Genomic DNA, 24,482 nt, shown 5'->3' with positions numbered 1-24,482 from the left:
TTAATGTTCCCTTTCCCAACATCTTTAAGACCTTGCTATCATATGATGCATTGCTAGTGTATCAGTTTTTAGACAGCACCCTGAACCCCGTGGTTGGACAGGATGGAGAGAGCTTTGCAAATAGTTATTATTTTAATTTCTTTGCAGTGTCCCCAGTAAGGGGCCAAGTGGGATGGGGGAGCTTTGCAAACACAGGACACATTACTACTATATTTAATCCCCATGCCGTATCTCCAGTGTTGCAGCCGAGGGAACTTTATAAATACAGTAATGAGTATTTAATTTCCTGTGCAGTGGACCCCCCCCCCGTGTTTACTGAATTTTCAGTTATGATGATGAATCCTGCAGTGGTGGGGGGAGGATGAGCGGGGACACGGCAGCAGGACCTGAGCCATTTGCTATGGACTGAGCTCATCAGAAAGCCCAAACAAGCTCTTGAGCCTGTTGCCACACACAATATGGCGGCCAAGCCTGGGTCCTCCCCCTATCGTCAAGCCATGGCTAGGGCGACCTTCCCTAAGGCCCCTACGTGCCAAGGGCCCGAGGAGACTACACAGGTGCCTGTAAGAATCCGTGCACGAGAAGGCCGTGAATCCCTACTCGGAAACGGCCGTTGCCGCGGAACTGTGTAGAGCGAGCTCCAGGCGGGCGTTCGCCCTTCTCTACGGGGCTGCGGTCAGCATCTGTGTGGGGGCGGTTCGGTCAGGCGCGCCAGGGGCAGCCCCACTGCTTGGCCGAACTCGGCAGGCTGCGCAACCGAGGTAGCTGCACAAGATGGCGGCGGCCGGGGCCGAGGAGGAGGCAGCGGCGGCGGCGACGACGGCGGAGGAAGAGGGGCGGCGGGAGGGAACCCGCGAGTCGGAGGGGGAGTGCGGGGACGAGGGCGACTCGGACTCCTCGGCGGACGGCGAGGATGAGGAGAAGGAGAACGAGGCCGAGATCCAGCGGCTGGAGGAGCAGGTAGGGGGCGGGGAGCAGCGTGAGTCCCTGGAGCCCCGCGTGGGGCCTGCCTCGGCGTGTCCCGTCCTGCGGCCCCGCGCACAGAGGCTTGCGCGGGCCGCCGGGAGGGGGTTCCGCGCGCTCTGTTCCGCGGCTGAGGCGCTAACGCGGCGGCGGGGCCAGGCTCGGGGGGCGCGGGAGGGAGCCCCTCGTCCCCGGCCCGCCGCCCTGGGGGCCTCGCGCGTGCAGAGCATCGTGCCCGGGTGCGGGCCGGGGCACTGTGGCTCGGGGGGCTTTCGGGTTTCCCCAGTGGATCCTTCCCCCCCCCCCCTGCCGCGGGCGGGAGCTGCGCCCGCCTTTCTGGCATCTGCTCCTGGCTCCCCCAGGAGAACATCTCTCCCCAATCCTGTCTCAGTGCCACGTGCTTCCTGAGCAGGAGATCCGGGGCTGCGCCTTTTCTGCCGGGCTTCCAATTCCTGTAGGACTCGTGAATGGGACCTGGCTCCTGAGGGCTGGGTTCCATCCGGCCAGGGACCCTGCGACCCCCATCACTGTGCTAGCGAGGCGGAGGGCTAGTCAGTGTTGTTAAGGAGAAAAAACACTTTCTATAATGTCCATACACTTATAATATCATTCACCACCCGTTCTGTGTTGCTCGTTGTCTTCATCTGTAAGGATCTTTAGGGCAGGGACTGTTCGTGTGTATGTATAGCAGTGGCCTTGCATGTTGTGGGTGCTACTGGGCTACAAATGATGAATGAAGTATTGATATCTCTATGGAGCAAATGAATAAATATGTGAGGGAGTCTGTATTATAGTCCCCTCATTAAATATGGGAGCATAGTTAGCATGTGGGGAGAGTGAGAGATTTTTGTGAACCAATGGACTAGGAATGTGATATTATTGATGGGTGAATTTGTGGAAGAAAGTGAGTATACTGGGTTAAACTTTTAGGCGTGGGTAATTCTCCTTTCATGTAGTGTTAATCCAGGATTGTATAACTCTGCTGTCTCTTGCAAAGGATTAAGAAATCCTTTCAGTTTATATATAGTCTCAATTTCTTTGATCACATCCTGGAATTGCTTTCAAAAAATCAAGTATCAAATTCCAAGTTTTATAATCATGTGAAATGTATGTAAATTACACTGTTCCTAAACTTGGTGTGTGTTGTCTATTAGTTTGAGAATTGAAAAGTGTACCTTCTCTGGCCATCTTGCTACAGAGCCCTTTCAGTTGGAGCAACAGAGGGTCCTGTGGCACCTTTAAGACTAACAGAAGTATTGGGAGCATAAGCTTTTGTGGGTAAGAAGCTCACTTCTTCAGATGCAAGAAGCGAGGTTCTTACCCATGAAAGCTTATGCTCCCAATACTTCTGTTAGTCTTAAAGGTGCCACAGGACCCTCTGTTGCTTTTTACAGATTCAGACTAACACGGCTACCCCTCTGATACTTTCAGTTGGAGACACTCTCAGTATTTCTACAAAAGTGTGCTAAGTGCTCTCAGTTTCAGAGTGGTAATTATGAAAATGTTATATCTGTGTAAAGAAGAACTCCTATTGTGTAATCCTTCAGCAATTTAATTGCTATGGCAAACTATGGAATAGCTGCTAACTTCAGAGGGGTTTCTTTATGCACTGATGACTGAAATAATTGATGGTTGTGGCCAGAAACAGCAATTTTTGAGGACTAATATAGTTTGAGAGCATGCAGTCCATTTCAGCACCAGACATTCAAGGTGGACCCTACAGTAACAAGTCTAGGGATTTTTCTGAGCTTGACAGACACTGAGAAAAGGGAGGCAGAACCTTAATGAGAAGAGAACTTCAGTCTTTTGACAGCTCAGAACTACTGTATCTTGTAGATGAGAACTACTTTTGTTGGCTATTTCCAGTTACTGTAGGGGAAGCTGAAACTCGTTTGGGTTTTTATACTAGTTTACACTCTCAGTTTTGTTAAACGATGTTATTGAAAAGTGGAGATTAACGCAGTTTGGATACATGCCCTCATTTTTACCATTGAAACGATGACTTGGTTAATATGCACCAACTGCTCAGTGAGGCTTGCAGGCACTCGCTTGTTATTCTTATCACCTGAGGAGCCACATATTAAACAGTGGTTTCTTGCTCTGAGAGCCTAATTCAACCCTCTATGTCTTCTTTATAAACCTGACTTCTTTCATTTTGTGCTCTCATTGGGCTTTACAAACAATAACGAAACCTTGCACTACCCATGAGGGACGGTGGAAGGTGTATGTATTGTATTCATCTGACATGAACAGACTGAGGCTATGTCTACACTACCACTGAGGTCGGTATAACTTATGTTGCTCAGGGATGTGAATAAATCACCCCCTGAGCGACGACCAAAGCACCAGCTGCCACTGCTCGTTGAAGGTGGATTAATTAAATCGATGGAGAGCTCTCTCCCGTTGACTGAATGTGGCTGCGCTGCTATAAGATCTCTAGTGTAGCCATAACCTGAGATGCTGAAGTTCATAGAGTCGATGGCACAGTCCAAAATAGAACTCCGGAGTTCTGTATCCTAGTTTCCTGCTCCAACTGCTAGATGTACTCTGTCTTACATTTCTTTAAATCTCATTTTTAAAGCTTTCCATCAATGCATTTGACTATAACTGTCACTTGGACCTGATAAAACTGCTCCGCCAGGAAGGAGAGCTGGTAAAGCTTAGAAGAGCCCGCCAGAAGATGAGTGAACTCTTTCCACTTACTGAAGGTACAGGATGATTTCAGCTCACCCTTGAGTGTTATCCTTGTGAACCCCCCACTCCCATCCCATTTTTTAGCAGCTGAACTGAACAGTTTGTAAAATATTTGCGTTGAATTTTAACATGAAGTCCATGAGACCAAATCAGACGTCTTTGGGGATTACAGTCATGTGGATGATTCTGGCTATAATGTCCAGTGTTGAGCATACAAACTCCAGCCAAAAGGTTAATATTTTGTAATCTTCTGAATATGATGCTGTTGAAAGTTGCAGATAGCCCTTGAGCCAGGAATGTATTTGTTTATTGATGGTACAGACAGCAGCTGAGTAAGCTTCCCTACACTGCCTGGCTGATGTGTCTTGGCCCTGACATGGAAGGACCTGCTCCAGAAGAGAGGGGGAGAACAGCCTCTGTGGCTATTCAATGATTGGCATCTGCAGTGTATCCAGAAGGGTATCATTGGTGCTGGTGATCCCTTGTGCTGTGGACCATTGTTCACTGGGAATTGAACTGACACCAATTATGCTCTTTTCACATAGGAATCATGGGAACATTCTGCCTTTACAAATAGAAATTTACCTATATATTTGGTGTCGTGGTGGTAAAATTGGCCAAAGCTTTAGTAAAATTAACCGTAGCTAACTGTAAAGGTTAAAAGGATTACCAAAAAAATCACATTTTCAAACAATTCTATTTAGTGATGCCAAGTTAAACTAATTTCTTGTCTTTTGGACTCTCTTGAATATTCTTGGTAATGTACCTCTAAAGTTCCTGCTGTCTTACAGAAATTTGGCTGGACTGGTTGAAGGATGAGATAAGAATGGCTTCTGAAAGCACCGATCGCGAGAAGGTTTATGAGCTGTTTGAGAGAGCTGTGAAAGACTATATCTGTAAGTTGCAAATACATCCTACAAAATAAACATTTTAGCTTTGCATTGAAATCATCGCTTTCTTTTTTCCTAAGAAGGTGTTTTCTTATGGTTAATACTGAAACTGGATCAGAAGTATTAGTATGAAAAATACTCCCCCAAAGTTGTATTAATTTATTTATTTGGATCTGTGAGGAAAAGCTGTTTAAAAGTAATAAATCACAATCTGTTGGTGACATAGTTTGAGATTTCAAGTTTGTGCAAATTGGAGAGAAGTCATTGAATGATTCAGATCTGTTGTATCATTTCATTTATTTCAGCGGGCAGCAGATGGTTAACACTACATTTTCTGGTTTTGTATCATGCTGTTACCTGATGAGGAGTGTTTCCCTAAAGCTATTGAATTGTGTATCCCATAATGAATTCTTCCATTCTCGTGTTTAGAAAGTTTTTAAAAGGCTTATTTGCAGTGCCTTGCATTTTTTCTGTAGACCTTATTTTGTTAGTTCCTGCTGTCTTTAATGTATTTCATTGTGCCCACTGTCCATGAAAGCTTTTTCAGAGTAGGTTGCCATTAATACCACAAAGACACCGTCCTTTATTAACCAAGTACCTCAGCCAGCCTACGCTTTACAATGCTGGACCATGGGGACTCTCATTAAAAGAGAGACAAATATCTGGTACTTGTCTGCACCTCTTCACCAGGCGATGGCTGCTGCTAAGTACCTAATTTATTGCGCTGAACAACCAGGTTTGCTTCATGTATTGTGGTGGAGCTAGCTGTGAATTGAATCGGCAGATATGGAGGTGTCAGTAGTGGCGTCATAGTTAATTCTTCAGATCTGCAGGCAAAGCCGCTCTTGAACATCTAAAAACCATGTGAAAAGGAATTATTCCCTGACCTGTCATAATTGAATTGATCTCCAAGAAAAGTGACAGAACTGCTCACCCAGCACTACTTCTCTATTTCCAACAGACCATTACTTTTTGTTTTTCTTGATTTTTTTTTTAACACTATGTTTTATGATAGTTTGATTAGAGCAGTAAAAATAAACACTCAAAACTAAAGGGAAAGATAGGGTGCTAGTTTTCTAATTTGGAATGACACGTGGGGGAGCGGGACCTATGGAACTTGGGAGATGAATGGCCCTTTGGGTTTTGTTGTGGAGCTGGGAACATAGTGGAGGGCTATGGAGTCACATGGGAGCTCGAGTGCTCCGTCCTGCTCTCTGGCTCTGCTTTGCAGCTCTTCTGCCAACTTCTTTGTCCTTTCTTGCTTGTCTGTGCTGTCCCTATCTATGTCCAGCTCATCTCCCCTCCCACTCTTCCCTGCAGGCATTAAGAGTCTGGAGTTTTCATAAACATTACAGAATAGAGCAGGTTGGAAAATGGATTTTCCATCCCATGAAAAATTTTTGAGATGTCTAAAGTGTTTTTGTCTTGATTAGGGACAAAAAGTCAAATTATTGATATTGTCTATTACTGCTCCGCTATCCACTAGGACAGTAATCCTGTCAAATTGTATTGGGGTAAGAGTGCAGCATGAAAGAATATTTTAGTTTCTCTTTTCTTTTGTGGAAGTGTAGGGTGCAAGGAAAGTATATTGTTAGTATGAAAGATTCTGTGTATATGCTATAAACACTTGATTTGGGAAGTAGAAGGGAGACTTTTTTCCTAGGAGAAGATTTTACTTCATTGTTTCTGATGACTTTTGTTTAGGTCCTGAAATCTGGCTCGAGTATGCTCAGTATTCGATCGGTGGCATCGGTGAGGAAGGCGGGATTGAGAAAGTTCGCTCAATCTTCGAAAGAGCGCTGACTGCAGTTGGCTTACATGTGACAAAAGGAACAGCAATCTGGGAAGCTTACCGTGAGTTTGAAAACGCCATCTTGGAAACAGTACAGGTAAAGTCCAGATTTTTCTGTTATCTCAGAAGTGAGTAAATGGTGGTGTTAGTTCCAATAGGCCTCTCAACAATCAATGCATCTGTTCCATCGCTGTGGGCTGGTGTCATTTGTAATGCACGCAATGAGGAACCTCAGTCCAGATATTAGTTTCCTTCCTTCTTTTGCGTTGGCTTGACACTCAGAAAAATAGCTTATTAATTAAACCAAATATTGCGTTATTAAACACTTGTTTTTTCTCAATAAATATTTATCAACAAAACTCACCCATGTTTGTTTTCTATCTTTGGAGATTTTCTACCTTTTCCTCAGAATTCATTCATTTTCTTCTTCTGTGTGAGTGCATATTGGATTCCAGACAAAATTTCCAGAGCATATTTTCTCTCTGAAATATGCAAGCACAAAGCCTAAAAAAATAGTCCCACAGTCTGGCTGATAACATTACCACTCCTGTTTCTTGGTAGTTTACAAAATAAGACATTGAAAGAGCCACTCTCAGAATGCTAATAACTATTTAAATAGGGGTAATTGGAGATTATAGTCTTAAGGAATCCAGTCTTCAGTCAGGGTTGTTAGGGTACCTGGAAGTCTTAGAGGATACATTTTGTGTATGAACTTCAGGGATTTATTAAATCAGGTTAGAAATTGTCTTGCAGTTACTGACATTGGGCTTGTGAATTGTCATTATCACATGTCACTGTCTTCATCAAGTACTGTAATTGGCTTGTTGTGATTGTAAACATAATTTACAAATGTGTGTTCATCTCAGTTCTTGGTGAGAAATGCTACTTGCATGCCTTAGACCTCCAGGCTGAGCAGCTTTCCTGTTGTGCACTTGTACAGTTCTGTCACATGAGACGCTTGTTTGTCGTGTCTGCTTTTTAAAGATCTGAGGTCTCTGTTATGTAGAATTGCACTTGGGTTTATTGTTTATCAACCCAGGACCCAAGGGAGTTGGGTAATGCTCAGTATATCTTTGTTTGTAGCCAGCTGCTGGCAGTATTCCTTCCCCTGAACAGCAGCAGACACTCTGTGCACAGCTTGAGAAGATCCACACACTGTTTAGGCGCCAGCTGGGGCTCCCGCTGCTAGGTAAGAGTCTATGAACTTGAGAAGACTGCATTAATAAGGCTGTAAGTCCTCCTTGAGTTGGGCAGTGATTGTGCCACTGAGTTCTCCTTTTTGGTCATGCCACAGAAAATGCTGCTGCAAGGGTTGTGTATTTTTGAAGTGATCAGTCATGGGTGTGTCATTCTGGGGGCTTCAAAGACTTTCTGTGCCTCTGCTTTGTTTGGAATATTTTGCTTACTAATTGATTGATTTTTGCAATGCTTAAGGAAATAGATATTGCCAAAAAAATCTTTTAGTGCTTTACATACTTTGGTATAATGTGTCTTACAGTTTAAACTAGGAACTTTTAAACAGAAGACAGGCATGAAGATGCCATGGCTATAGGCATGGTATAAGAGTAGATCTGGGTGGGAAACTGTTTTCTTGTCCCACTAAAGCTTTCGAGATTTCAGCCATTTTTTCCATTCCCCATCAGGATAAAACAGAGACCTCTTGAGGTTTTTCCAGGAGAGGGGAAAAAAAAAAAAAAGAGCCTGCACCCTAAACTAGCCAATAGCCTGCTGCTTAGGGCGCACACCTGGAATGTGCGAGACCTGGGTTCAGGTCCCTGCTCTGCCTAACGTGGAGCAGGTTCAAAAAAAATTTACTTGAAAAATTCCCGACCAGCTTTATGTAAGAGCCTAGGTTGCTAGTTGGGAATCCATACTAGCTGCTGCTTTATCTTAGGTTTTGGTGTTCCCCCTAATGTCCATTAAGGTTGCCAGCTCCATCATGCTTTCACTTGGTACCCTCTGTGTCCTCTTCCTTTAAGAGTCTAGCCAAACCCAGATAAACACAGTTCTCTCACTTTTTTTGACTTGCACACGAAAACAATTTGGCTTGTTCTCTCTCTTCCCTAAAGCCTTAGAGTAATCCTGCTGTGTTTTTGTTCAAAACCATTGATGTTTTAAAAACAGTTCATCTTGAGTTTGAATTAGATTGCACTGTGTAGGAACGGTTACCTCAGCCCTTTAACCAACTGGCCAAACTTTACAACTAAGTATACAAACATGACAGCATCAAAACTCATGATGCTAAGTTCAGATTACTTAGTAAAATAATTTTCAGTTGCTTTGGTTCTTTGTATATATTAATAGACATGGAAGCCACATATGCTGAATATGAAGAATGGTCAGAGGATCCTATACCCGAAGCAGTAATAAAGAACTACAAGAAAGCACTGCAGCAGATGGAAAAGAGTAAACCATATGAAGAGGCACTGGTAACTATTTTAAGCATGTGTTGTGAGACTAAGCAACCTGGTTAGAAAAAACAACCACAGAAGTAAACCAGTGACTTTGAAAACCCTTTTCAGCAGTAAGCAACGTAAGGGAAACTTTCCAGTTGTTTGTATTATTATAGACACTGTTGAGAATTTTATAGCAGCTTGAAATAGTACTGTCTATACCAGAGTGGGCAAACTCTGGCTTGCAGGACCCTTCTGCCTGGCCCCTGAGCTCCTGGCCCGGGAGGCTCTCCCCCGGCCCCTCCCTTCCTGTTATGCCTCCCCCGCAGCCTCGGCTCGCCCTGCCACCGGCGCAGTGCTCTGGGTGGTGGGGCTGCAAGCTCCTGGGGCAGTGCCGCTGCAGAGCCTGGCCTGACCTGGTGCTTTGTGCTGCGCGGTGAGTGGCTTTAGCACCACCGGTGCTCCAGGCAGCGCGGTAAGGGGGCAGAGAGCGGGGGTGGAGAGGGGGGTCGGATAGCGGGCAGTTGGATAGAGTCCACACCTCTCCCCTAACCGTCCCTCTATACAATTCCAAAACCCAATGCAGCCCTCAGGCCAAAAAGTTTGCCCGCCCCGGTCTATACAGTGACACCTGCATCAAGATTCACTCTACAATATCCCTATGGTGCCCATTAGAATTCTTGTTAATTTTCCAGACCTTGTGATCTCTTAGGGATAGAATTGTATAGTTGAACCCTCTCAGAGCCTGACATGTATTCAGAGGTCAGTGAAAATCAAAGGCCAGAATCCAGTTCCACTGCTTAGGATTCTCCCAGGTCTGCTGATGTTTTTAAGGCTAAACACTTGTTCTTCAGAATATTGTTCTTGGCCTGTAAAATGCTGTTTTGATTTAAGGTTGATCTGCTTATTTTCCCGACTCTATTTCCTTTTTGTACTCATGTTTGTGTTCCAGCTGGTTGCTGAAACACCAAAGCTAGCAGAATATCAAGCCTATATTGACTTTGAAATGAAAGCAGGGGATCCAGCTCGCATTCAGTTAATCTATGAGCGTGCCCTGGCTGAGAACTGCCTTGTGCCTGATCTGTGGGCGCGTTACAATCAGTATCTGGTAAGGAAAGCAAAAGAATATGATCTTTACCCTATTTTGTAGCCATAAGTGTCTACTTGGACTCTATGTTGGATTCTGCCTCAGTTTCCTCCTTTCATGTAAGCTGTCAGGCCAAGTAACCGGACAGGTGACCAGATGTCCTGATTTTTATAGGGACAGTCCTGATATTTGGGGCTTTGCCTTACATAGGCACCTATTATCCCCCCACCCTGCCCGATTTTTCACACTTGCTATCTAGTCATCCTAAGCTGCATCAGTGAAGTTTTCACCAGTATCTCTTTCCCTTTTCTCAGGGATGCATTTCTTGTTCAAACACAGACACGCTTTGACATTGATCAGAACAGGTAAACTGGGTCCTGCCCTCTGGTCCATCCCAATGTGTTTTGTGTGTGGATGGGAAGGCGTTTAGAGGCAACACCCAAGTAAGAGCCCAGGTTAACTCTGCAGCGAAGACATACCCATACTGAGCTGCTTCCTAGTCTCCATTCTTCCCTCCTGGAAGGTATTGAGTAAGGCACAGGTGCTATGCCTAGTTCCCTTAAAGGGGGTGTCTTATGCTGTGAGGCTAAATTATTTTTTCTTTCTTGCACTCTAAGTGACTAAGGAGTTATTGGGGATTCAGTCAATGCTTTTATTACATCTGTCTCATTCCGTCTGGTAGCATAGCAGAATGGGTTAATTGATTGGTTATGGTTTGTGTTCATTGAAAGTGGGACCAACGTTATACGCTGTTACACTGTAGCATATCTCCTCTCCCTTTTGATGTGCTCAACTTGAAACTACAATTCTCAAACTTTTATGCGAAATTAAAACATGCTTTTTTTGAAGTCGGCAATTTTTTTTTTTTGTAATATTCTATCCATCTGTGATGGTGGCTGTCTAATGAGAGGAACAGTGGGCTATTTTGCATCCTTTAATTAATTGTGTGGTTATTTTAGGACCGGCAGTTGAAAGTGAAAGAATTGGTACTCTCAGCACATGATCGAGCTGTTAGGAATTGTCCCTGGACTGTCGGGCTGTGGAATCGGTACCTTTTAGCAATGGAGAGGCACAGAGTTGATCATCAGATTGTTTCTGGTAAGGAAATACTGCTGGCATTAGTGTCCGGACCAGGATGTTTTCTTGTTGACGAATGGTGATGTGCACAGTATTCAACAAAGAATCTGAACCCATTCTGAAATATCTCTAAAACTAGGTTGGATTAATGGAAACACAGTGGAACCATTTTACAGTAAAGTCTCTTTCCTGGAACAATTTCACGTTTAAACTGAGGTTTCGTTATAACCATAATTGCACATTACTGAATTGAAACAAATGTGCAATTTTCCTACTAATTTGCCAAATCAGAATTTATTATATACAGGTTCCACTGCATCATTCAGTTTTCTGAAGTGTAACTTTTGGTTCATAAAACCACAGAAATAGCCCCCTCCCATCCCCCAATCTATTAACTCCAGTTATTGGCAAAGGGAACAAAAGCAAATACATGTTTGCTTTTATTTTTCCCTCTAGAAAACTTTGAAAAGGCTTTGAATGCTGGCTTTATTCAGGCTACGGATTATGTAGAAATCTGGCAGGCATATCTTGATTATCTAAGAAGAAGGGTGGATTTTACACAAGGTAACTATATATAAACTTATGAGAGTAACTCACCTTAGTTTAAATTTTCTGCTCTGTGTAGCCTTTAGAAATGGCAATATACTCTTCTTAAAGAGCCTCTAATAATTGTGTTTAAGATATCAGAGGGGTAGCCGTGTTAGTCTTGCATCTGAAGAAGTAAGGTTCTTACCCACGAAAGCTTATGCTCCCAATACTTCTGTTAGTCTTAAAGGTGCCACAGGACCCTCTGTGTTTAAGATGTTATTAATTGTGGAGGAAATAGTCATTTGGCATTTATTAAAACACAACTTGTACAGTTCACTAAATCAGTTCCTAGTTGAATAGATTGTCCCAAAATTCTTTCTCTGTTTTCGATCTCCTGTGGCTCTTGGTCCTTTTAAACTCCATATGCAATGACTTCTGCTGAAGTGAAAAATGCTTTTTGAAAAAACAAAATTTCTGTTTGTGAAAGTGGATTTCTTCTTTGTGCTGGACATTAGTGAAGAAACCATAGTAGGCTAAAGGAAACAGAAATCATTATTTTAAGGTGCAGATATATTTCTCTGTCTTTCTAAAGACTCAAGTAAAGAACTAGAAGAGCTGAGGTCTGCATTTGCACGTGCAGTGGAATATTTAAAACAAGAGGTGGAAGAACGTAAGTCAGAGCTTTGAAATATTCTCATTCTTTTCACTCCAAAATGGCTTATTTTCTATTCTGTGCGTGTTACGTTGAGACTGATAATGTTTTAACGGGGCGGCTCTACGTATTTTGTCACCCAAGCACGGCAGTCAGGCGGCTTTCAGCGGCGCGCCTGTGGGAAGTCCGGCTGGAAACGCAGATTCGGCGGCATGCTTGCGGGAGGTCCGCTGGTCCTGCGGCTTCGGCGTACCCGCTGCTGAATTGTCGCAGAAGCCGTGGGACCGGCGGACCTCCCGCAGGCATGCTGCCGAAGGCTCCCTGACTGCCGCCCCCACAGCGACCGGCAGGCCATCTCCCGTGGCTTGCCGCCCCAGGCACGTGCTTGGTGCGTTGGTGTCTGGAGCCGCCCCTGTGTTTTTAAGCTTGGACCACAAATATAGTGAATCTGTAATGCGAGTCTTTTACTGTAGTGTTACAAATACTTTGCTTGTGAATCATTGCTTTTAAACATGCGTCAAACAACTCTGCTTTTTTTTTTTTTTCATCTGAAGGTTTTAGTGAAAGTGGGGATCCATCCTGCACTATAATGCAGAACTGGGCGAGGATTGAGGTAATATTTTCATCAATCTGTTGTATTTAAATTGTGTTGCTAGTGGAAGTTACCTTTTTAGAAATCTGTGTTTATAGAGGTGTACATACTCCTTCCTCTGTACACCTATATAAACCTGGGCCCTTGTGTCAGCCTCCGCTATACAGATCACTTTCTCCTTATTTCACCACAACCACTACAAACTGATCAGCCACCCACGGTGTCCCTGAAAGCATGAGTTCAAAGACCCTGAGTAGGCAGCAGTCTGATTCAGATAGAAACAAGACTCATGGTTTCTGTTCCTTGCTTTGCCACAACTTTGTGCCACATTGGATAAGTCACCTCTCTCTCTTATTTCTTTCCACCTATAAAAGGGGATATATGCCTAACTTGCATGGATATTATAATCCCAACGTGCTTTGATTTCCTCAAATTAAAGGTGCTAATGAAGAGCATTTCAGTAGTACTGGCTTAGAAACTTTCCTATTCAAATAGAGCATCTATTGTATCGTATAAATATGAAGAAAGATGTTTTCATGTTTCATTATTTTTAAAGGTGTTCAGTCACTAATAACAACATTTGAAATTAAAGACATTCAGAAATATTTAAATAAGATCTTATATAATGTATAAACTGAAATATGCCTGGCAACCAGAGGCCAACATGGGGATGAGAAGAGCTCTAACTGGAGAAGTTAGCTTTCAATAGCAATAATTTATTTTGACATTTCTTGTGTGGCACTTAAAAGGTTTGCAAAGTGTGATGAATGTGCCTTTCTGGTTTCCGCTGTGTGTGGATGATTCTTACCTATATTGAATTTTTTTAATGTTGCCTTTTTAGGCTCGCCTGTGTAACAATATGCAGAAGGCCAGAGAGCTCTGGGACAGCATTATGACTAAAGGGAATGCCAAATATGCCAATATGTGGTTAGAATACTATAACTTGGAACGGTAAGGGCTTGACTTAATGAAGCAGTGATTTAATTTCTGCCTCAGTTTCTCCATTTGAATATAGGTTCAATGTGGTCATGTTTTTTTAATGTTTAAGTGCTTTTGAGATCTTCTAGGGCGGGGATTCTGAAACTGGGGGTCGGGACCCCTCAGGGTCACAAGGTTATGGCCTGGGGGGCTCATGAGCAGTCAGCCTCCACACCAAACCCCACTTCACCTCCAGCATTTATAATACTGTTAAGTATAAAAAAAGTATTTTTAATTTGTAAGGGGGGGCCTCACTCAGAGGCTTGCTGTGTGAAAGGGGTCATCACTACAAAAGTTTGAGAACCGCTCTTCTAGGGAAAGATGCTGTACAATTGCTAAGTTTTATAATAATGGGTTATACGTGTTATCTGGGAGTGAAAACAGCGAATATAAGTGCTCCTTAATTTCTCCAATTCAGGGCCCATGGAGATACCCAGCACTGTAGGAAGGCCTTGCATCGAGCTGTGCAGTGCACAAGTGACTATCCAGAGCATGTCTGCGAGGTGCTGCTATCTCTTGAGAGGATAGAAGGTAACTTCTATAGCCCACTGTTGTGTCACTTTCTTGGTTTATTAAGTCCGAAGTTATTGCGCAGGGAACTCTTATGTAGTGAACTCTAAGCTAGTGGTGAAGTAGAACGGTAGTCCTGTATTGTTCTGGTACAGTGCATTTGCTTCAACCTTGTAAACTTTAGCAAGAAACCTCTACTTTCAGGGAAGTTCTGGGCAGGAAAAATTCTTTACGGTGGATCTGATCCAGAGCCCATTGAAGTCAATGGGATTCTTTCAGTTGACTTCAGTGCACTTTGCATCACAGCCTATAAAAGGCTTCCATTGTATTTGATTTTATTCTAAGCTTTTTCAAGCCCCACTAGATAGATTAGGACTTCGTTTTTGCGTTGTGTCCAATGATCTGTAATATTGAGGGATATTTTCAAAAGTTTCATTCTTACTTTAGTAAATGTGTTTTCTCCCAAATTATGGGAAGAGTAAAAATCATTTTTTGTATCCTATAGGCACTTTAGAAGACTGGGATGCAGCTGTTCAAAAAACAGAAAATAGACTAGCTCGAGTTAATGAACAAAGAGTAAAGGTCAGAATTTCTTTGTGAACTATCCGAGAAATGAATAGGAAATAGTTATTCCAAGGTCATCTTTACAGGAGTGTTTTGACTTAAGCTTCTTCTGTCAAGCCCCACAAATGATCTTGAAATATCCTCAAGACTAAGGCCTTGTCTACACTGGCAAGTTACTGCGCAGTAAAGCAGCTTTCTGTGGTGTAATTCCTGAGGTGTACACACTGCCAAGCCACTAGTGCGCAGAAACTCCTCAGTTGCAGCGTTGCAAAAAACCCAACCACCTCAAGAAGAGTCATAAGCCTTAAAGCGCAGAGGCTCCAGCGCTGTATTTGCGCTGTAATGTGTTTACACAGCCGAAAGCCATCACTTGGCCTCCAGAAGTGTCCCTTAATCCCTCAAGTGACTGCCCTGCTCATTGTTTTGAACTTGGCTGGCCTGGAGACGTGCCTTTCCCCTTTCAAAGCTCCCTTTCTGACAGCCATTGTGTGCTGATCTGCTCTGGGACACAAAGCAAACCATTAATGTGGAATGCTCCTGCCTTTGAACACAGAGGCGTGCCTGGGGAGGGAGACGGGCTGATGTTGGGGTTTTCCCCCTGTCTCAGGACTGGTTGCTTCCTGCTGCTGTCTGAACTTACAAGACAGCATGCTGACAAATTCTCTGTCCCCCAAAACACACTGTCTCTCCCTCCCCCAATACACACACACGCACACTCCCTGTCTCACAATCTCCCCCCCCCCCCCCCCATTCCCCTTTCAGTTGAAAAGCAGCTGGCAATGTAGTAGGAGGCCCATGGAGCAATGGGTTTGGGAAACCTGCATCATGTGATGCTGTGCCTGCCCCATGAGGCATTGCAAACCCTTCCCAAAGCACTCTGCAGCCAGTTGCACAGTGGGACAACTACCACAATGCACTGCTCTCGTTGCCATTGCAAGAGCTGCTAATGTGGCTGCGCTCCACTGTCACAAGGAACACAGTGTGGACACGCAACAGCGGTTTAATTCCAGCGCTTTAATAAAAGTGGTATAACTTCTTGTGCAGAAACTTGCTAGTATAGCCATACCCTAAAAACTGCTAACTTCTTAGTGTGGTGATATAACTAGTTTCTTCTGCACTGGATGTCTAGTTGATACTTGTGAAGAGGTAAAATTAACATGACAATTAAAACTATAGAAATGACCAGTTAAGATATAGCTGTTAAGTGATCCTCCCACTCGAGCTGTGTGTGTAAAGCTTAGTGGAAGAATCTATTTCTCATTGCTGTAGATACATGCAGCATACGTCTGCAAAGCAGTGCTTTAGAAAAAATCTGCTTCAGTTTGTAGTGACTGACAAAACTCCCCAATGTTTCCAGGCTGCTGAGAAGGAAGCGGCTCTTGTGAAGCAGGAAGAAGAAAAAGCTGAACAACGAAAGCAGGCTCGGGCTGAGAAAAAAGCTTCCAAAAAGGCTAAAAAAATGAAACCTGGAGAGAAACGCAAAGTCGAAGATGACGACGACGGAGAGTGGGGGCAAGAGGAGGAAGGTACAAACTGTAGCTTAAAATTTTTCACAACTTAAGACAGCAGGACTTTTAGCTGCCTCCCTGCAGTCAGCACAGGTCAAGGAAGTCTGGCTGGGGTCTCCTTGGAGCTGTGTGTTCCAAAGGGATCTTAATTTATCTCCACGTGTCGATCACAAAACTGCCTCTTCGCATTGTTTGGTCGTCAGTGATCATAAAACGAAATAGGGAGTGAACACTTACATTACCTTAATAATTGAAATAAGTTTAAAAGAGCGCTCACTAGATGTGTTTCCTGGCTTATACAATTATTTCATTGGATGTAAACCCCAATTAGCTGAAATCTCCCTATTTTTTCCCTGAGTCTATGTATGTCCTCCAAGCTATTCAAACCATCTGCATTTTCCTGTATTTATAACAGCATCTCAGAAGGTTGAAACAAATGTTTCTTGTGGAAAGTCTCCCAGAGGGAGGAACATGCATATATACAGGGTGGTTTCAGAAGACTGCTCATTTTGAAAAGAATGCTATTACCCGCTTATTTGTGGAGAGGGAAAAACACATGATCATGCATATAGTTACAGTGTGTGTGATGAGATAGTAAGTGGAAAAATGTGACTGCTAACCTTGTGTCCCTTTAAAGCCTTCACTGTCCTAGGCATGCAGTCCATATCTCTTTAACTCCAAAAGGATTGCTCTTCTTTGTGGTAGGATCTTATTTTGCACCTGCAGTTCCTGGTGCTGAGCGCTTCCCTGGATCAGGCTGTTAGGGGAAGGCAGCCTTTCCCTTAATATCTATGTAAATAAAACCCTGCTGTTTGCTAGAACGTCTAAACCATTTCAAGCTTTTGTTTCACTAAACAGCAGAGCAGCCCAGCAAGAGACACAAGGGGGATGGTGACAGTGCGTGTGCTGAAGAAGAGGTGGAAGATATGGAGGTAGAAACCGGCCTGTTTGGAAGAAGTACACCTGCGAGACCAGCTGCTTCCTCTAAACAAAAGGAAAAGGCAGCCGCAAGCCGAAAAGAAGCTCCCAGAGTTCTCCATGACAGTGCTAAAGATAACGTCACTGTTTTTGTCAGCAATCTTTCTTATAGCATGGCAGACCCTGAAGTGAAACTGAAAGAGCTCTTTGAGAGCTGTGGGGAAGTGGTGGAAATCCGCCCCATATTTTCTAACAGGGGGACTTTCCGGGGCTACTGCTATGTAGAATTTGTGGATGAAAAATCAGCTCTACAGGCCCTGGGATTGGATCGTAGGATTGTGGAGGGGAGGCCAATGTTTGTGTCTCCCTGTGTTGACAAGAACAAGAATCCAGATTTTAAGGTACAATACTTATTTATTGAATGATTAAGAACCTTATTGCTGAGATTGCATAGGAAGACTAGCAGCATGTCTAGTCCCTTCAATAATCCTTCCTAGTGATCAACCCTGCACTAACCTCTTCATACTGGCAGTCCAGAATTGACGTTGAGAAATGTCCGCACTAGATGCGCTCAGTGCATGTCGGTGACACCTTTTGATAAATAGATAATCAATAATTAGCTTGATTGGTATCTTAGTCCAGTGGTTCTCAACCTTTTCTGTACTCTCCTGTTACAACAGGAAAAAAAAAATCACCCCCCCCCCCCTTTGCAATTTAGCCATAAATAAGGGAGGGTAATTGTGCTGCTTTGTTGGTTGAGAACCCACACTGTGATCTCTTTGGATGGTGCTAGATACTTGACTGGTTGAACCTCCAAAGCATTTGAAGCCCTTCAGAATTCTTGCATCTTTTCAGGTAGCTGAGCCACACGCTAGAGCTGACTTCTGCAGTGATCAGTGTATCTCTGACTATCTACACTTGAATAAATCCTCCGTCATTTGTGTACTCACTCAGCGTAGTAACCATGCTTCTCAATCTCCCAGCTGTATATTTTTCAAATAATCTGTAAAATGCTTTTCAAGAGGCTGCGACTAATGCTAGTAATACAGGGAAAGGTTTGCGCCAAATGCGGCAGAAGTAACCGTTTGCAGGTATTGTATATAGTGAACTTTGATCCACGCATGATCCCAAAGTGCAGTGTTTGTGAAGCACATCAACACTGCAGCTGACAGCCGTTGAAGTATGTTCAGTATCCTTAAAATCTTGCTAATGTTTCTGTGTTAGATGTAATGCCTGTGTGCGCACACACAACTTGCTACACTAGCTGGATATCCTATATTATTTTAACACTCAAAATATAGCATTAAGACACAGTTAGGGAAACTCTTCCTGAACTTGGAGCAGACCTATAATATTGTAGAGACTCATTGGGGTGAAACCTTTGCTTGCTTAGAGCAGACTGAATTCTTAGAAGTGCGTACCTATTAGTTGTATTGTTGTAGCGCCTAAGAGCTCCAATCAAGACAGGCCCTATTGTGTTAAGTGCTGTTATAATCACATAAGACACAACCCCAGTCTCATACTAATATTTAATGGTCTGAAATTATGGCGCAAGTTGGACATAGATTCTTTGAATGTCTGCAACTGGACAGGAATTAATGTCCCTTTTTTACCCCAGGTGTTCAGGTACAGCACTGCACTAGAGAAGCATAAACTATTTATTTCTGGTTTGCCATTCTCCTGCACCAAAGAAGAGCTGGAGGAGATGTGTAAAGCACATGGAAATGTGAAAGACATTAGGCTAGTCACTAATCGAGCTGGGAAACCTAAGGTAAGTGTCCAGCACTCATGTTAATCTAATGTTAACGTTAATCTAAATTTTAAAAGAAACTTCAAAGGGAAACTCTTGAATATTTTGGGTCCAAAAGATAGATTTTCTGTTTCAAACCAAACAAGGGAGTTGGAATGTTTTCACCAGCTATTCTTAATCCAAAACCAGGCTTGTTTAAATTTATACCTTTTTTTGCAGTATCTGTAACCCAAACATTTCATGCTAGTGCATGAGCACCAGAAAATGAAACTGAGTCAGTCTGTCTTGCTCAAATTAAGTGAAATGCAAAAAGTATGGGTATAAATGGGGGAAAAAGATGTTCTGTAGAACTTTCAATTCTAGTAATAGGTGCTGGTAGTCTGAAGAATCTGTATTTTTTTTTTTTAAACTGATCTCACACGACAGTATCCTTCTGATGTAATTATATGGAAATACGGCTGTGATCATAACTAGTTTTAAAACGACTTCAGTTGTTTTTAATTCTTTGACTCTAGTGATCTCTCAATATTTCTTCTAGCAATGGATGTGGCAGTAAGGAATTAGTCACCTCATCTCATGACAGATTTTATTACATTTGCATCTGTATCAAATTAAGGACATTCATTAAAGGAGAGATTTTAAATCAGCTGCTGTTCCCTCAAAATGTTGCCCTCCCACACTTGTCTCAAATAGACATGATTAAGTGCTAGTCACTCTAACAGCTGTTGTCCTGCTAATCATGCGTATGTTGTGTGTACTACGAGCTTGAAAATCCATTTTAAAGCAATATAATCTTTCAAAAATGGCTCTCACTGCAGGTCTTGTAATTGATGCTCTCCACTTGCTTCACTTACTTTTTCAGGGTATGTTCAGAGCTTGGCTTGAGCTGGGATTCGTACTTAAATGCCATAGAATGTATTTAATCATTCATAGCTTAAATAAGGTCACATTTAAAACTGGATGTACTTGTATGGTCCAGAATGATGCGTCCTCCCAAGATTATCCAGCCTTAAAAGTGCATATAAACTACGGGGCCTGAAGAGCAATGGTAACACAATTAGAAAGGCATAGTTTTGCACGTTGTGAAATCATTGCGAGTATCACTGGCCTACTATGCAGTGACAGCTGCTAGAAATCTCCTGCGTTGTGTGGGAGGAAGTGCCTCCATGCAGCCTCTCCTTACCCATGTTTAATTTGAAATGAGTGGGGAAACTCTCACCCATGGGGACCATCAGCAGCGTGGTTAGCAGCTGCTATACAGTGAAACCTGCACAGAGAACCATTGCCTATGGGGAATGCTTTGTTGCTGACGACTTAAAAGTATCCCCATGTGGTTTGTGGGACAAATTTCTCCAACCCTTCAGAGACCACTTCTACCATTCAATGTTGATGGTGTTGCCTAAAATAGATTGGCTGCTCTTGAAACTAAAGTAACTATAGGGTATAGGGTATATGGTAATGGACCTGATTTCCTAAGTGGAAGTTTTAACCCAGTAAAGAATTGCAGCATATTCCATGTGGATCTTGCCTTTGTAGCTGCTAGATAGAGATGCCTAGACTCTCACTAACTTTCACTGGGCTAACCCATAACTCTGATGATTCTTTCCAACCCTATGGTCTCAGCCTGGTTGCAGATCCTAGAGTGCTGCGGTGAGGTCTCACCACTAAGACAGCATTCTGTGGTGTAGCGCTCGAATGACTGTTTATCTACTTGCTAATGTACAAAATACATTGTCAATTAAAAGGGGTCTCATGAGTAGCAGTTAGCAAGACTCTGCTCTCTAGACAGCCATATAGCTTTGAATTCTTCAGCACACCTGCAGTTTCACCATGAAGAGTGGGACTTCATCTCAGCCATATGTCATGTCTATAACCTACCATTGTCACTTCAGTCCTCTCAGTTGACTACGGTCTGTGCAGAAGCTGTCATGCAGAAAATATACACTGACACTTACCTGATTTGTCTCTGGGCTTTCCTTGTTCAGGGCCTGGCCTATGTAGAGTACGAAAATGAAGCTCAGGCCTCGCAGGCTGTATTGAAAATGGATGGGCTGACAATTAAGGAAAATGTCATCAAGGTGGCAATCAGTAATCCACCTCTCCGAAAATTCCCCGACAAACCTGAGGCAGGGAGAGCCTCACAGTCCATGGTACCACGACAGATTTATGGAGCGTAAGTATTCATGGCACGCATTGCTTGGGGGTGTTTAGAAAACATCAGGTGTGTAACACAGGGATACTTAGGAACCACACCCAGGACAGGTGAGGATAATGTTTGAAAGGTGCTAGAGAAGTGCCTTATTGTTATGGTTTAGGGTGTGGCGGATTCACAGGGTTGGTAATAGGATGTAGACACTTCCCACTTCCAGATTGCTAGTTCAAATCCAACCCAGTGTAGCAGTGACTGAAAGGTACCATGGTGTTGATGGCTGTTCTGGTGATAATCTCTGATGTGAACATCTGAGCACAAAACTGGCCTGAATTATCTGCTATTGGCAGTCTTGGCAAATTGGCCAGGAAGGCTGTGCTCTCCTTTCATCTTGGAAAGGTGCTCCCACGGATAAGGGTTTAAGGCACGCTAGTAGACCAGGGGTGTGCTGCTGCTGTGTACTTGTTCAATGGATAAATAGGAGACTTCAGTCTCCCGGGCTGTCCAGTTTGGTGCCTTTTGCCAGCACTAAAATACACTCTTTCAACGGGCAACAAAATGAAAGCAACGTAAACACTGCATTGCCTGGTAATAAAACAACTGAGAAAGGAACAATAGTTAAATGGGTGTTCCTTGTGGTGAACAAACCTTTTCTTTCCTCTTGATTCAAATGTAATGTACCAACCCTTCCCCCCCCCCCCCCCCCCAAAAAAAAAAAAAACCTCCTTGATGTTCTCAAACATGCCTTTTGGTTTTTTAGACGGGGGAAGGGCAGAACTCAGCTCTCAATGGTGCCTCGTGCATTACAACGCCAGAGCAATCTTGTGACAAAGGCTGAGAATGGGATGGTTCAGAATTCACCAGCAACTTCATCTGTAGCCACTGAGGAGCCTAAAAAGATGTCCAATGCTGATTTTGCCAAGATGCTACTGGAAAAGTGAGCAAGAGTAAAATGAGAAATGCCTTTTTGGAAGCCATGTTGTGTCCTTATTTATGCTAGCAAGAGAAACAGCCAATCACACTCATGTGTAAATACTTCTCTGCACTGTTGCATTCACCGAGATCCAGAATGGGGCTGTACAAATCCAGTTGTTTGTTTTTTCTCTGAGAGCAAAGAGGTATGTTTCTTGTTCCGGTAAAATGGCTTTAAATGATCCCTCATATTGAGGGTAATGGGGGGGAATCTTCACTTTACAGATTGGGTACAATATGAAGTTTTATGGAGTATTCTTTTTTACTTTTTTAAAGAATGAGACAGTTGAATGAAAGCTTAATGGTGTGATTGTAGAGCCCCACTGGTCACCAGGATTTGGTTGGTGATGGTAGACAGCCTCTGTGGCAACATACAACCCATCTTAAACACACACTGACTTATTTCAGAAGTCATGGGCCCGTACACCTCCTTCCATTTAAAAAGTTCGTATGGCAGATGCTAGTAACTTCACCACAATGGCCTATTTTAGTATTGAGAGGGGAGGGAATTCTATAAAAATGTAATCAATGTTCCGCTCAAGTTGGTCTGTTTTTATATTGTGTATTTGTAAATGACATTCAAACTATTATTTTTAAGCTTCATAAACAACATTAGAGCTGGTAACTTTGTTTCATGTAAAAGCTGTATATGCTACTGCGGACCATTTTACCTTTTGTTTGCTAAATGACTATTCCATGTCTTGACAGTTGGTTTCTGTATGGTTTGCTTCTTGAATTTTGTTTTGTACACAATGTGAAGTGCGAGTTATTGCTTTATTAAACTAAAGTTCTCAAAGGTTTTTTTAAATACTGTCGCTTTTGTTTAGAGATGGTGTCTGATTTGCACTTACCGTAAGGTGGCAGTATGATATTGATACCTAGCTTTTCTCACAAGATCCCTTCATTTAATGTACATGTTAGTAAAGCGTTTGATACTGTCCCGCATGACCTTCTCATAAATAAACTAGGAAAATACAACCTAGACGGAGCTACTATAAGGTCAGTGCAAAACTGGTTGGATAACCGTTCCCGAGAGTAGTTATCAGTGGTTCATAGTCATGCTAGAAGGGCATAACGGGTGGGGTCCCGCAGGGATCAGTTCTGGGTCCGGTTCTGTTCAATATCTTCATCAGTGATTTAGATAATGGCATAGAGAGTACACTTATAAAGTTTGCGGATGGATAGGATTAAAATTCAAAATGATCTGGACAAACTGGAGAAATGATCTGAAGTAAATAGGATGAAATTCATTAAGGACAAATGTAAAGTACTCCACTTAGGAAGGAACAATCAGTTGAACACATACAAAATGGGAAATGACTGCCTAGGAAAGAGTACGGCGGAAAGGGATCTGGGGGTCATAGTGGATCACAAGCTAAATATGAATCAACAGTGTAACGCTATTGCAAAAAAAGCCACCATCATTCTGGGATGTATTAGCAGGAGTGTTGTAAGCAAGACGAGAAGTAATTCTTCTGCTCTGATTAGGCCTCAACAGGAGTATTGTGTCCAGTTCTGGGCATCACATTTCAGGAAGGATGTGGACAAATTGGAAAGAGTCCAGAGAAGAGCAACAAAAATGATTAAAGGTCTAGAAAACATGACCTATGAGGGAAGATTGAAAAAATTGGGTTTGTTTAATCTGGAAAAGAGAAGACTGCGAGGGGACATACCTTTTCAAGTACATAAAAGGTTGTTACAAGGAGGAGGGAGAAAAATTGTTGTTCTTAACCTCTGAGGATAGGACAAAAAGCAATGGGCTTAAAAGCAAGGGAGGTTTAGGTTGGACATTAGGAAAAAGTTCCTAACTCTCAGGGTGGTTAAGCACTGTAATAAATTGCCTAGGAAGGTTGTGGAATCTCCATCATTTGGAGATTTGTAAGAGCAGGTTAGAGAAACACCTGTCAGGAATGGTCTAGATAATTAGTCCTGCCATGAGTGCAGAGGACTGGCCTAGATGACTTCTTGAGGTCCCTTCCAGTTCTATGATTCCCTAAACTACTTAATTGATCAACATGGTGAAATGCTTTACCGAAACTGAGTTATAGTAACTTAATACATTAAACTGCATGTAAGAGAAAATGACTAATATTATTATCCAACTGAAATGAGGGAATTTCAGATGCCAGAACATACATGAGTATGGGGAGAAGATGCTGAGGTCAGTTCTACAACACTGGCACTGGTGTGAACAAACAGTATTTTCAGTACTTTTCTAGTTGTGTGCTTTTTTTTTTTTTAAATTGAAACTAATTATTCACCTCAGTAGCCTGGAACCAACCAACTGAAACTGTCACATCATAACTTGTGGGTGACACCGTTGGGAAATGAGAGGGAACAAGGTACACTTGTTTCCCCATAATCCCATGAGTTCTGTTCAGTGCTTTAGAACAGTGTTTCTCAACAACCGATCCGTGGACTGACGCTGGTCCCTGATCTCCCTAGTTTAGGAAGGCAGCAAGCCA

At 42.9% G+C, this 24,482-nt stretch overlaps 1 protein-coding gene across 1 annotated transcript; it reads left to right on the top strand.

Annotated features, from left to right (window-relative positions):
* Nucleotides 1–698: 698 nt before the first annotated feature.
* On the top strand, nucleotides 699–22,817 carry SART3 (spliceosome associated factor 3, U4/U6 recycling protein). The gene is made up of 19 exons (XM_008163629.4): nucleotides 699–960; nucleotides 3,545–3,671; nucleotides 4,449–4,553; nucleotides 6,252–6,436; nucleotides 7,423–7,528; nucleotides 8,644–8,768; nucleotides 9,685–9,840; nucleotides 10,779–10,917; nucleotides 11,353–11,460; nucleotides 12,017–12,094; nucleotides 12,631–12,689; nucleotides 13,510–13,619; nucleotides 14,065–14,177; nucleotides 14,662–14,738; nucleotides 16,078–16,246; nucleotides 17,087–17,547; nucleotides 18,765–18,917; nucleotides 20,882–21,069; nucleotides 21,806–22,817. Exons 1-19 carry the CDS (start codon nucleotides 775–777, stop codon nucleotides 21,984–21,986), a joined length of 2,826 nt encoding a protein of 941 aa, XP_008161851.2. The 5' UTR covers nucleotides 699–774; the 3' UTR covers nucleotides 21,987–22,817.
* Nucleotides 22,818–24,482: the final 1,665 nt, after the last annotated feature.

Source organism: Chrysemys picta, chromosome 15, assembly GCF_011386835.1.
Source record: "Chrysemys picta bellii isolate R12L10 chromosome 15, ASM1138683v2, whole genome shotgun sequence".
NCBI lineage: Eukaryota > Metazoa > Chordata > Testudines > Emydidae > Chrysemys > Chrysemys picta.
Note: the sequence above shows the minus strand (reverse complement) of the source record. Positions and strands in the feature narration are given on the sequence as shown.